General features: G+C 35.3%; 2 protein-coding genes across 2 annotated transcripts; one reads left to right on the top strand and one right to left on the bottom strand.

Annotated features, from left to right (window-relative positions):
* Positions 1 to 2,474: 2,474 nt before the first annotated feature.
* LOC133305606 (uncharacterized) lies at positions 2,475 to 4,301 on the top strand. Its single transcript, XM_061505859.1, has 3 exons — positions 2,475 to 3,377; positions 3,528 to 4,070; positions 4,194 to 4,301. The coding sequence occupies exons 1-3, from the start codon at positions 2,475 to 2,477 to the stop codon at positions 4,299 to 4,301; spliced, it is 1,554 nt and encodes a 517-aa protein (XP_061361843.1).
* Positions 4,302 to 6,732: 2,431 nt separating this feature from the next.
* On the bottom strand, positions 6,733 to 10,591 carry LOC133305607 (probable serine/threonine-protein kinase PBL5). The gene is made up of 5 exons (XM_061505860.1): positions 10,343 to 10,591; positions 9,357 to 9,610; positions 9,011 to 9,200; positions 8,494 to 8,885; positions 6,733 to 7,266 (listed from the first exon to the last, which is right to left on the bottom strand). The coding sequence occupies exons 1-5, from the start codon at positions 10,413 to 10,415 to the stop codon at positions 6,952 to 6,954; spliced, it is 1,224 nt and encodes a 407-aa protein (XP_061361844.1). The 5' UTR covers positions 10,416 to 10,591; the 3' UTR covers positions 6,733 to 6,951.
* Between the last annotated feature and the right edge of the window lie 1,013 nt (positions 10,592 to 11,604).

Raw genomic sequence — 11,604 nt, 5'->3', positions numbered from 1 at the left:
TGCAACGAGTCCACGTGGGGCCACGTAACTAGCTGGGTTGGGGCGAAATTTATTTTATATTATTAAGAAAAGTATACAATCATATATGAATTTAATATAAAAAGTTTGAAGAGTTTTATTATAAAATTCAAGGTCAATTCATTTAACCCTTGCTCTACATTTTTTTATATTATTAAACTCTTCTATAATTGAATCTGTCCTAAAATTTAAAATAATTTCTTTTTCAATATATGTAATCAAAAAATTGGTCTTTTATTCAATTTCGAAGTCTGGTATTGATTATCTTCCATTTGACGATGGATGCGGGCTCTTTTTCTTTTCCAATATTTAGCTCAAAAAATTGAAACTCCTGTTTGTGTTTTGTTGTTGTCTTCTTTGACAATAATTTTTGTCACCTTCTTGATAATCAAGTGTGCCTGATTTAAAAAAAAATTCTTTAGCCCTAAAAGTTTACTATTTCCTTTGAAAAAACTACAATTTCAATCTCTGAAGTTGTGTTTGTTTAAATTGTTTTGAAAATTTCAATACAATTATTTAATTTTTTAATTCAAAATTAATTTTTTTTTCAGTCTAAAATTACATATATAAAAAAAAAAAAAATCTAAAAATCAGGGAGGGACGGTGGCCAACCCTAGCCCCCTCCCCTGGGTCCGTCTCTGAATTCCCTCGCAATCCTCTCAACCGGTACTTGTTGCTCTCGATAATTGGTCTTTTGGTAGCGACAAGATCTTTTATTCTAGTGCCACATGGCCCCTAATCAATTGCAAAAATAAGGTGCAAAAAGACAAGAGGTTTTAGAGTATATGCTTTTATATGTTGGGGTGTGCATTTTTCATTTAACATGACATAACAAATTTTTTTACACACATAATATTTTGTGGACCTACATTTTTTGAAGAAAAAAGAAAAAGAAAAAATTATGGCACGCAAAATGAATTTATATGACATTACACAATCACTTTTCCTACAACATAACTCTTATAAAACCCTTATATGTTATATAATATAATTATTTTACATGTGAAAAAATAATAATTATTCATAATAAATTAATGGTTATAATTTTATCATTTTTTATTTCAATATTTTTTCTCTTATCTCTTATTACTATTAATTTATCCATAAATAATCACAATTCTCTCATATGATATAAAATAACACATAAGATAATTCTTTTCCTAATAAATTAATCTACATTAAGCAAATGTTGATGGGATCCGGGGGTAGATAGTGAGTTTTTTATTTTTATTTTTGTTAGAATGGTTTAACATTAATATTCACTCTTAAAATGGTTAGTGGTCCCAACCTTTTTAACTTATTTAATGCCTACTTTGATTTCTTTGAAATTTTCAAATTTTGTTGATAGTAGATTAATTTATTTTGAAAAACAATTTTTTTTACAGTTTTTTAAAAGAACTTTTGAAAAAAAAAATCTGAATTTTTTTTTTTTCTAAACATGCTATAATACTACGACGAAAGGTTAATAGCCATTTTGTTTACATTTGGTTATCTTGTTCTCGAAAATTGGCCTTAAATCTTTTTCTTCAAAAAATAAAAAATGAGAAACCTTTGTAGCATGTAATGAAAGAAGAAACATTTTGCTGGGCTAGTTGCTACACTTGAATTTCAAAGCTCAAAAAACAATAAGAAAAAACCAATTATGATCGACCGACGTTTGGTACAAGGAAAAATTTTAGATTCCCATGAAATTGACATTGGTAATTTTATTTACCCATTTTTGTATAAAGATTGTTAAAATAAATCAGATTCCTAAGAAAATATTTTTTGGAAGCTTTTTGAACCAAAATGTTATCCTAGAATACCATCAGGAGGGTATATTATTGGATTCCCATAACATAGGGAAATTTCACATAGCTTTTTGATAATATTTTTGATAATATTTTGACTTACTAAACAGCTTTTTTATAATATTTCTGAAAAATTTATTTTTATACCATATTCTCGGGATTATGATTCACTGGCATAAAAAAAAAAATCTTTATCAAACGTCCCTAAATAAAAGGCAAAAATAAATAAATAATAAAAGAAGTACCTTTATAAATTCGTTGTGAGTCCATTCTATCAAAGGCTGGCCTGGTATGTTTAGATAATGGACCAGGTTCCTGGACCTGTTTAGATAGTAAGATGGTCCAATCATCTTACTATACATAGGTTTGGGATACACTTAATATCAGGTATGCAATTTTCAACCTTGCTTCCATATTAACCGCATTCAACTTCGCTTCGTGACATAACAAACTTCACTTAGAAGCACGAAAAACCAGAAGGAAGCAAAATAGTAATACCCTCGTTCTCTCTCCTTTAGGGTGATCCGAACAATTCTGAGTTTGAATGTCTTCCCACTAACACATTTCTCCATTCTGACACTTGGGAGCAGAAATAGTAAAGCAACAACCTGAAAGGAATTGAATACTCTGGAAAACAAATTATCTCAGCTTAACCGGAAGAACCAAATGTACTCTTCTTCCAACCAACGCATCATCACTTGGTTGATCCTAATCTTGATTTTAATATACGTACTCTACTCTTCCAATCTTCTCCTCTTAACCAATAAGAAGCGAGATTGTGCCACTTCCATGCATTTAGATACCGCCACCGAAGAACAACTTGAGATGAGTGGTAATCTATCTTCAACTACAGCTATCGTTGAAAGTACAGTTGCTGAAGAGAAAAAAATAAGAGAGGATGAAAAAGAAAAGGAGGAGGAGGAGGAAGCAGAAGAAGAAGAATTACCACTTGATCAGTTATCTCAACGACAGGACACGGAGCTCAAACACGTCGTTTTTGGGATAGCAGCTTCATCGAATTTGTGGGACATAAGAAAAGAATATATCAAGGTGTGGTGGAAGCCTAATCAAACCAGAGGGGTAGTGTGGTTGGATAAAAAAGTGAGCACTGCAGCAAGTGAGGGCTTACCACAGATTCGAATTTCTGGGGACACCACAAAATTTAAGTATTCGAATCGTCAGGGGCAGAGATCTGCTTTGAGGATTTCGAGGGTAGTAACAGAGACATTGAAGCTTGGGATGGAGGATGTGAGATGGTTCATGATGGGAGATGATGACACAGTGTTTATGGTGGATAATGTGGTTAGAGTTCTTTCCAAGTACGACCACACTCAGTTCTATTATGTTGGGAGCTCATCCGAGAGCCATGTTCAGAACATACATTTCTCGTATGCCATGGCATATGGTGGGGGAGGATTCGCTATAAGCTACCCGTTGGCTAAGGAGCTCGCAAAGATGCAGGATCGTTGCATGCAGCGTTACCCTGCTTTATATGGCAGTGATGATAGAATGCAAGCTTGCATGGCTGAGCTAGGGGTGCCATTAACCAAGGAACGTGGGTTTCACCAGGTAATTAACACTACTATATACTAGGCTCCCTGAACCTTGATGTGTCAAATAATAATGTAATTACTAGGAATGCTTGTGACTTTGATTCTCTATAATTTATTAGAAGGAATTCAAATTTGCATATATATTATATCTTTCTTGCTTATGCAGTATGATGTGTATGGGGACCTATTAGGCCTTCTGGGAGCACATCCTGTGACCCCACTAGTGACATTGCACCACCTTGATGTAGTGCAACCGATATTCCCAAAGATGAATCGAGTACAATCCCTGAGGCACCTAATGAAATCCGTCAAGCAAGACTCTGGCAGCATTATGCAACAATCAATATGCTACGACAAAAAGAGATATTGGTCCATCACTGTTTCATGGGGCTATGTGGTTCAAGTTCTGAGGGGAGTATTGTCCCCTAGAGAGTTAGAGATGCCGACGCGGACCTTTCTCAATTGGTATAGAAGAGCTGATTACACTGCGTACGCATTCAACACAAGGCCTGTAACTAAACACCCGTGTCAGAAAGCGTTCCTTTACTATATGAACAACACTAGATATGATCCAGCCAAGAAGCAAATTATCGGTACTTATTCCCGTTACAAGTCTAAACCTCCTTACTGCCGGTGGAAAATGGACTCACCAGAGGAAATCAATACTATCATAGTTTCAAAAAGACCAGACCCTTTACGATGGCAAAGGGTAGGGATGCTCCGAAAAACTCACTCATACATGCATAATATATAATGAGATATGTACTTTACTAGTTTGTCAACATTGAAATGGATCCTTTTACTGACTTGAATTATAAACTTGTTTTTGTAGTCACCAAGGAGGGACTGTTGTAAAGTTCAACCATCACGTAAGGGATCAACAATGTACATATGGGTGGGCAATTGTCGAGAGGGAGAGGTTAGTGAATTGATTCTTTAAGGTGGAAATTAAGCTTCCAAATTCCAATTATTTGTTCTAATTTATTGGCAGTAGTTGCATCAGAAAGTCCACAGAACACAAATAGAACTACTGTCATTGATCATAATGTCACAAGCTAAAAGTTTTGCCATCTTCTACAGTTTTTTTCCCTCACTTTTCCTGTATGTAAAGTCAACAAAGCATATAAGAAGTTCTTAGTTGTGTTGGAATGCATTCTATGTAAGAAGGTCATTATTCTTCCCCAATGTGAAGAAGGAGACTAAATTGCCATACTTACAATGAAGCACAGGTTCAGATGATATATCTATTCTTTGTCATCTAATGAGCGTTTGAAATTTATCTGAAGAGAAAAAACCTCTTCAATCCTTCGAAGAAAATGGCTCTTCAATTAGGAGAACTAGCCGGATGCAAGTAATTTTCGTCCTCACCTAAAAGATTTTGAGGAATTGAAGGAATTGGTGATGATGCAGCAACTGCCAGTATGGTAAGATCTATACGAGTGTCGTTAGGCTGTGGTGTATCAATCTGTCGTATGGCTGTAATCCTACCATCCTTGATTTCCACATCCACTGTTTTCAAAAGATCAAAAGTTTTTTTAATCAACAAATTGAAGGTTATTCAATTCTTAATGAACGATTATTAATTTCACTTAAACTTCACCTTTTGCTCTTTCTCTTGCTCTTTATCTTATTTTTTATTTTTATTTTTTGTGTGTTAGTCTATCGATCACAAATCTGAACCTCATATAGCTTAGCTAAAATCTTGAACACAAGAACGTCGCTAATAAGCAAGCATAAGAAAGTAAAAATCATAATAAAAACAAATGAATGCATATGAAATACGAGATTAAAGAGAAATTAAAGTTAGGTTGAGTTGAATTTTGGTGAAAACGGTACCTGGATAAGAGAACCACCAGAGAGTAAAGAGGCATAGCACCACAAGCACAGGGATTGCGTGAATCCATTTCTCTGCCGCACACGATCGTGACCGTGAAAAGTCCCTACTTCCGGTGGCGCTCCGGTTATGGTAAAGCGGAAGGCCTTCGAACAGATCGTCGTCGAGGTTCCTTCTTCGCTTTGTATGTTTCTGCTGATCTGCACCAATGTTAATGGCTCTGTGCTCGTCGCCTGAACAGCGCGAGCTTGAGCTTGAAGATCTCTGCTGCATTTTGGACGCAGAGAGAGAGAAAGTGAGAGAAGAAGAAGGAATGGATGTTCCGGTGCGATTCAGAGGAAACTCTGTCAAGTAGTTCGGTGGTGGATGCTCACGATTTGTGCCCTGGTTTGGTTCGTTAGGCTCGTCGTAACAACTTTTGGGCGGGAAAGTGTTTGCTCGTGCCACGCACGTGCTTTATGCTCACAATGTTACACCATTCAACAAGTTGGGTTATTGTTATTGTCTTTAATTGTGAACAATTTATTTAGTTTTTGAAATCGTCAAAGCACTAGTATAATAATAGTTGTTATGGAATATATTCATATCTTAACTAAATATACTCATATCCCTTGATAGATAATATGACATAATTATCTTAATAGTATAAAACAATAAAGATAAGGAGAGATAGCCCTTATCCCAATAAATAAGAGATTAAATTCTATACCAACCGGGAGATCTGCACAGCTCAAGCTCAAAAGGTAATCCCTATAAATAAAAGGCTAAAGACTTCTAGGTACACACTCTGAACTTATTTACTACTACTATCAACACTGTGCACACACTCACATCTCAATTATAAGCATGTTGTTTGTGCGCAGTGATTGAGATATTGATTATAAGCCAACCAAAATATTTGTCTTTAAGATATCTCTAAGTGCATATCCTACGGGTTCTCTAGAACCGAACAATATTTATCAATATTCTAACTCAAATATTAAAATGATTAGACACTGATTAAAAAGTTTGACATAGACCGTGTAAAATGATGTCTTGTAAGATTTTCTTTCTTTTTTTCCTTCAAAAAGGTGTATCTAATAACATCTCAACATACATGGCTTTATGGATCATTTCTTAGCTTTTTTTTTTTTAATATTTTACTTACTCCAAGCATGTAAAACTAAGTTTATTATGTTTAATACAGTTATGCATTGTATAATGACCTTTTAAAAGTAAATTTTTGAATGATTAAATTTTTAAACTGAAAAAATATCATAATTGCATACATTTTAGGTTTATGAAAATATAATCCTCTCAATTTTTTTGACGCCGAGGTAAGAGCAACTAGAACTGGGAGATTGAATAATTCATTGTCCTTTATAAGCTGTCCTCTCTTTGATTAACACGTCTTAATTTTCAAGTTGAGTTTTCTAATAATTTTGCAGTATTTAAGTGGTTATTTTGCAGTTTTGGGATGGGCTCTCTCAAATGGTGGGTAATGAAATTGAGCAAAGATCATGACAAAAGAAGTCATTTATTATACAACTGAAGATGAATTCTAACCAATGGTAAAAGAGATCCTACAAAGAGGCATCTTAAAAAACATAAAAAGGTAGCTCACATGTACACCAATTGGGATACCAAAAGTAGTATGAAATTTTCCTTAATGTGAAACCACTTGCATTTGAAAAAGCACCTGTTATCTCCTATGAAACAAAATTTGATAACTAGGCACATTACACAAGAACATCACTAAAAGTAACATTCTACTTTGCTAGTTTACAGATCTATCTGTCTCATGCTCATTACTAAAAATATGTCTATGATCATCATCTCTTTTCACTCTGGGAGAAGGTGGACTTTTTCTAGAGCTTTGTACTGGATGAACTTGGGGATCATACTTCTGAGAAGCAAGGTAATTTAGAGCAGTTACCACATCAACTATAACAGGCCGCATATTAGGCTGCTCTTGAACACACATTGCAGCAATAGCAAGAGCTTGGTATAAACCTCTCACCGGATATTGACCTTCAAGCAATGGGTCAACCATTTGTGAGAATTTTCTCCTGTCTCTGAATAACGGTCTTGCCTGTAAACAATTCACATGTAACATAAGGTAATAATTTCGGAAGTGATAAAATTTAGGTAACTTATGAAGTGGACAATAAATTGGCATCCTTCAAAACTGAGACATTTGTTCTTAATGTACTCAATGAAATAGAATGTGGTCTGTATGCCTTAAAAGAGAAATACGGATATTTATGAATGACTATGCTTTTTAGAGTGAGGAAATGACATTATTAAACAATGGAAACCAATAACTATTCTTAATAAGGAGCATTAATGCAGCATAGAAAATGAAAAGATGGAGTAACTACGTGCTACAGTCATCCAATTTTGATCAATTTTGAGCTTTCCAGTTACCTATAGTTCCAGTTTAGTAAGAACACAAAATAATCAAAAGAAGTTCATTTTGGGTATAAAATAGAAACACCCCACTTAAAGCAAATAAGGGCTAGATTCCTCACCAAGATGCATGACGGGCTAACCTAGGCAAAGGCACTGCTTTGCGAGGCATGGTATTTCTCCAGCTATTCCTCTGCTGGGACCATTTAGTACACTTTTCCAGTGGGATTAGCATTAAGGGGTATGGTATATTGGGCCCCAATGCTCCTTAAAGGGTTTGGGGTGTACTACAATCCCTTCTTACCCATTCTTTTACCAAAAGTCCAAAAAGGGGAAGGCATTGTATGCATAGTAGTAACAACTTTTATGCAACGGTTTAACTCTAAAAAATTTCAGTAAGCAATTTAAATGCACCATCTTATAAGATTAAAACTTTCAATTTTCTCATGCATGAGATCAAGATCTTGGGGGAAAATAAATCTGTATGATCAGACTCTTGTCTTGATAAATGTCATATGTGAGTTTTTTTGAAGTTTTTGAAAGGGAAAATGTATGAGCAGACAAATTAATCAGCTAGCTATTGAACTTCAGAGTGCCCCACAAGAAAATCAAAACAAAAGAGGCTGGTCTTTTAGCAATGGTTGAGAAGTGTCAGTGCACTTCCTACATATCCCAACTTCGATACTTTAACTAGCTTCCAACCTGAATGCAAAACCATAGAAACACAGAAGAAGGTAATACGAACTAATCCACGCTCAACCAAAAGTAACACCACAGATTTACAACTAATTACAGTTGTAACTCAAATTCTCAGCTACAACAATTTCACAAGGACAATTTCTACAAAAGCAAATCAATAAACACGGATTCCACAGTAAACATTAAAGACAGGTAAAGATTATTGACATACCCATGCAACTAGATTTTGTTCTTTGCCAGATTTTGTATGGTCAATAGCTTTTCTTCCAGTGATGAGCTCCAAAAGAACAACCCCAAAGCTGTAAATATCAGACTTGAATGTCAACTGACCCGTCATTGCATAATCTGGGGCGCAGTACCCATATGTTCCCATAACCCTTGTTGAAACATGGGTCTTATCACCACTTGGGCCTACTCTTGCCAAGCCAAAATCAGATAACTTGGGATAATATCCCTCGCCTAACAAAATGTTAGAGCATTTCAAGTCACGGTATATTACAGGAGGCTTCATTTTATCATGCAGATACTCCAAACCCTTAGCTGCACCAGCTGCTATTTTCATTCTTGTATTCCAATCAAGTGGTTTTCTACCAGGCGGAAGATCTAGGACAATGGGGGAGAGGAAATTAGATGAGCCGGTGTTAAAGAAAGCTGCTGACAGTATAATGATTCTATTCTATATGAAGAAAAAAAAATGAGATGATAGGAATTAGGATGATAGTATATACCAAGCAGGTGGTTCTCCAAAGATCCCAGTGGCATGTACTCATAAACCAATAGCCTCTGCTCTCCCTCAGCACAAAATCCAATCAATTTGACAAGATTAGGGTGGTCTGCCAAACTCAATGTCAACACTTCAACAGCAAATTCCCGAATTCCTTGAACTCCATTAGGGTCGAGTTGCTTTATAGCTACAACCTAAACAAACATTAGCAAATTTTAGTCTCACCAAATATCAAAAGAAACAATAAATTTGCAAACTAACATGATGCCACAACACATTGACAAGAACCGGATCAGGTTCAATTCATAAAAAATGTCAATTTTTTGCTCCCTTTTTTTCGTCTAACAAACCTGGTTTACTCTCTCCAAGTGACCCTTGTAAACCTTGCCAAAACCTCCTTCCCCCAAAAAGCAATCCAACCTAAAATTTCCTGTTGCTTCTGCAAGTTCATTAAAACTGAATGTCTGTGCCCGGTTACCATTATCTGTTCTATCCTCAGAAACCTCCTCATTCAAATTTGAATTCTTCACGTCCTGAGCAAGTTGATCACCCTTAGAATCATCTTCTTTTTTCCCATTCACTTTGAAATCAACTTTAGCCTTATCTTTAACACATACAAAATACACATAAGGCAATGGGGGAGAGATATTAAACCAAACAACACAGAAGAAATTACTTTAATCCGAGTTGACTACAAAACCAAAACAACTCCACGGGCTTAAAAGCAAACTAGTCACAAAATGACAAGAACAATTTTGGATTGTGGATCTAACCATTCCAACCATGCAGCCAACAAAAAGAATCAAGAATTTGAGTATGGCTAATTTTTAAGTTTAAGCCATAAAAAAATAGACAATCGATATTCAAAACTCATTCAATAATAAATATATTTTCCAGAAGAGAGAAACGCTTACGATATCAAAAACTGCCAGAAGAGGCGTTATCAGCCGAATACCAAAATCAATTGGGATACTGAAAACCAAACAAACAAAACAAAATTCAATTTTTTTTTTTTTTTTGTTTGCATATGCCTGAACGACAATTACTGGGAAACACACTTTCAAAAAGGAAAAAGAATCATTCAAATGAAACCATTAAGGCTCGATAATACACGATGACCCCACCCCAAAAAATATGAACTTTGATCAGTTTAGCACATACCCACCACCAGAAACTTTATATTAAAAAGGGAAAAAAAAAAATAGGGAAACATAATCAATCAAAATGATCACAGAGAATGGGTTAAAAAAATACAAGTTTTTTTTTTCTGTTAAAGTGAAATGCATTCCAAGACAGCATTCAAGTAAATAGAATCAAAACCATTGGGAAAATTTACCTGGAGCAGTGAGATTGGTGGGGTTCTGGGTGTGACTATAGTCTTTAGTTTTTGGGCAACAAAAGCAATCCATGTTCTGTCTCTATCTAAGCTACACCCAGAAAACAGAGACCCCAAACGTGAAGAAACTCAGGAAAATCAAAAAAAGAGTGTCACAAACTGTGTGTGTGTGTGTGTGAGAGAGAGAGAGAGAGAGTGCCTTCTGATGTTTTTGAGTATTCTTGGTGCTTTAATATATTCTGGGTCAATATGAGGTGGAAATGAATTGTAAACAAATGTTCCATAGTCACCAACAAGCCACGATAAAGACAAAGGAGGGAGGGGTGTTTACGTCATTTCGTAATACGAGAATATAATCAGCTGCATCGCCTTTACCATAAGCCTGTTTCGGTATTTCCCCTTCATCATAAAGCATCATTAACCACATTCAAACTCAAGATTTTTTATTTTTTATTTTTTATTTTTAAGACGTTCTAATCTTACTAAGTTAATCAACCCTTATTATGGTGTAACAGTAATGTGAGTATCGTTACCTCAATTCTAAAAAATTTAATGATTGTTATTATTTTCATAATCATTATGCTGTTTTGAACTTCACTAAATATATTAAAATAAAAAATTCTAACGATTAATCAGTATACTGTGATTTGAAAATATTTTGGGTACATTTTTTACCAAATATAAAAAAATAACATATTCATGTTATTTTTGTTTTTATAGTTATTTTTTTTATATCTTTTATTTTATTTTATTTTCATTTTAGAAAAGGGAATCCTTACTTTCTAAGTATTGAAAATATGCTCCTTTAATTTAATCAAACACTGCTTGGATGACGTGGCGTCCGTTGATTGGAGTTGGACAATTTTGTGCGAGCTGGTTCGCAACGGATCTTTGTCTTTCCAAGAACCCGCGGGTGACACACAAATCACGTTGATTAAACGCTCCAAACACACTGTCCGGTTCTCTCTCCCAAAAAAAAAATGTCAACGTCTTGAACAATTCAACCGGGGCCCACATGATGACGTAACAATGTGGGACCCATTTGTCTACGCGTATCGCACTGCTGGCGTTTCTAACTCTTGTTCCATCATTAAATAAAAAAAGAAGCTGTTTACACGGTGATCCACGCGTTCCTGTTCCGCCGCCGTAACGGAGCCGTAACCCTTGACGGCGACAGCAAGCCAACCAATCAGGGAGAGGTTCAATCTGGGGTTGGCAGCACTGGATTAGTGCTCCCGGCTAATTGTGTACCAATTTTGTAT

This window comes from Gastrolobium bilobum, unplaced genomic scaffold, assembly GCF_033153095.1.
Source record: "Gastrolobium bilobum isolate Gb01-03AN ecotype WA unplaced genomic scaffold, APGP_CSIRO_Gbil_v1 utg1533, whole genome shotgun sequence".
NCBI classification, from domain to species: domain Eukaryota; kingdom Viridiplantae; phylum Streptophyta; class Magnoliopsida; order Fabales; family Fabaceae; genus Gastrolobium; species Gastrolobium bilobum.
Note: the sequence above shows the minus strand (reverse complement) of the source record. Positions and strands in the feature narration are given on the sequence as shown.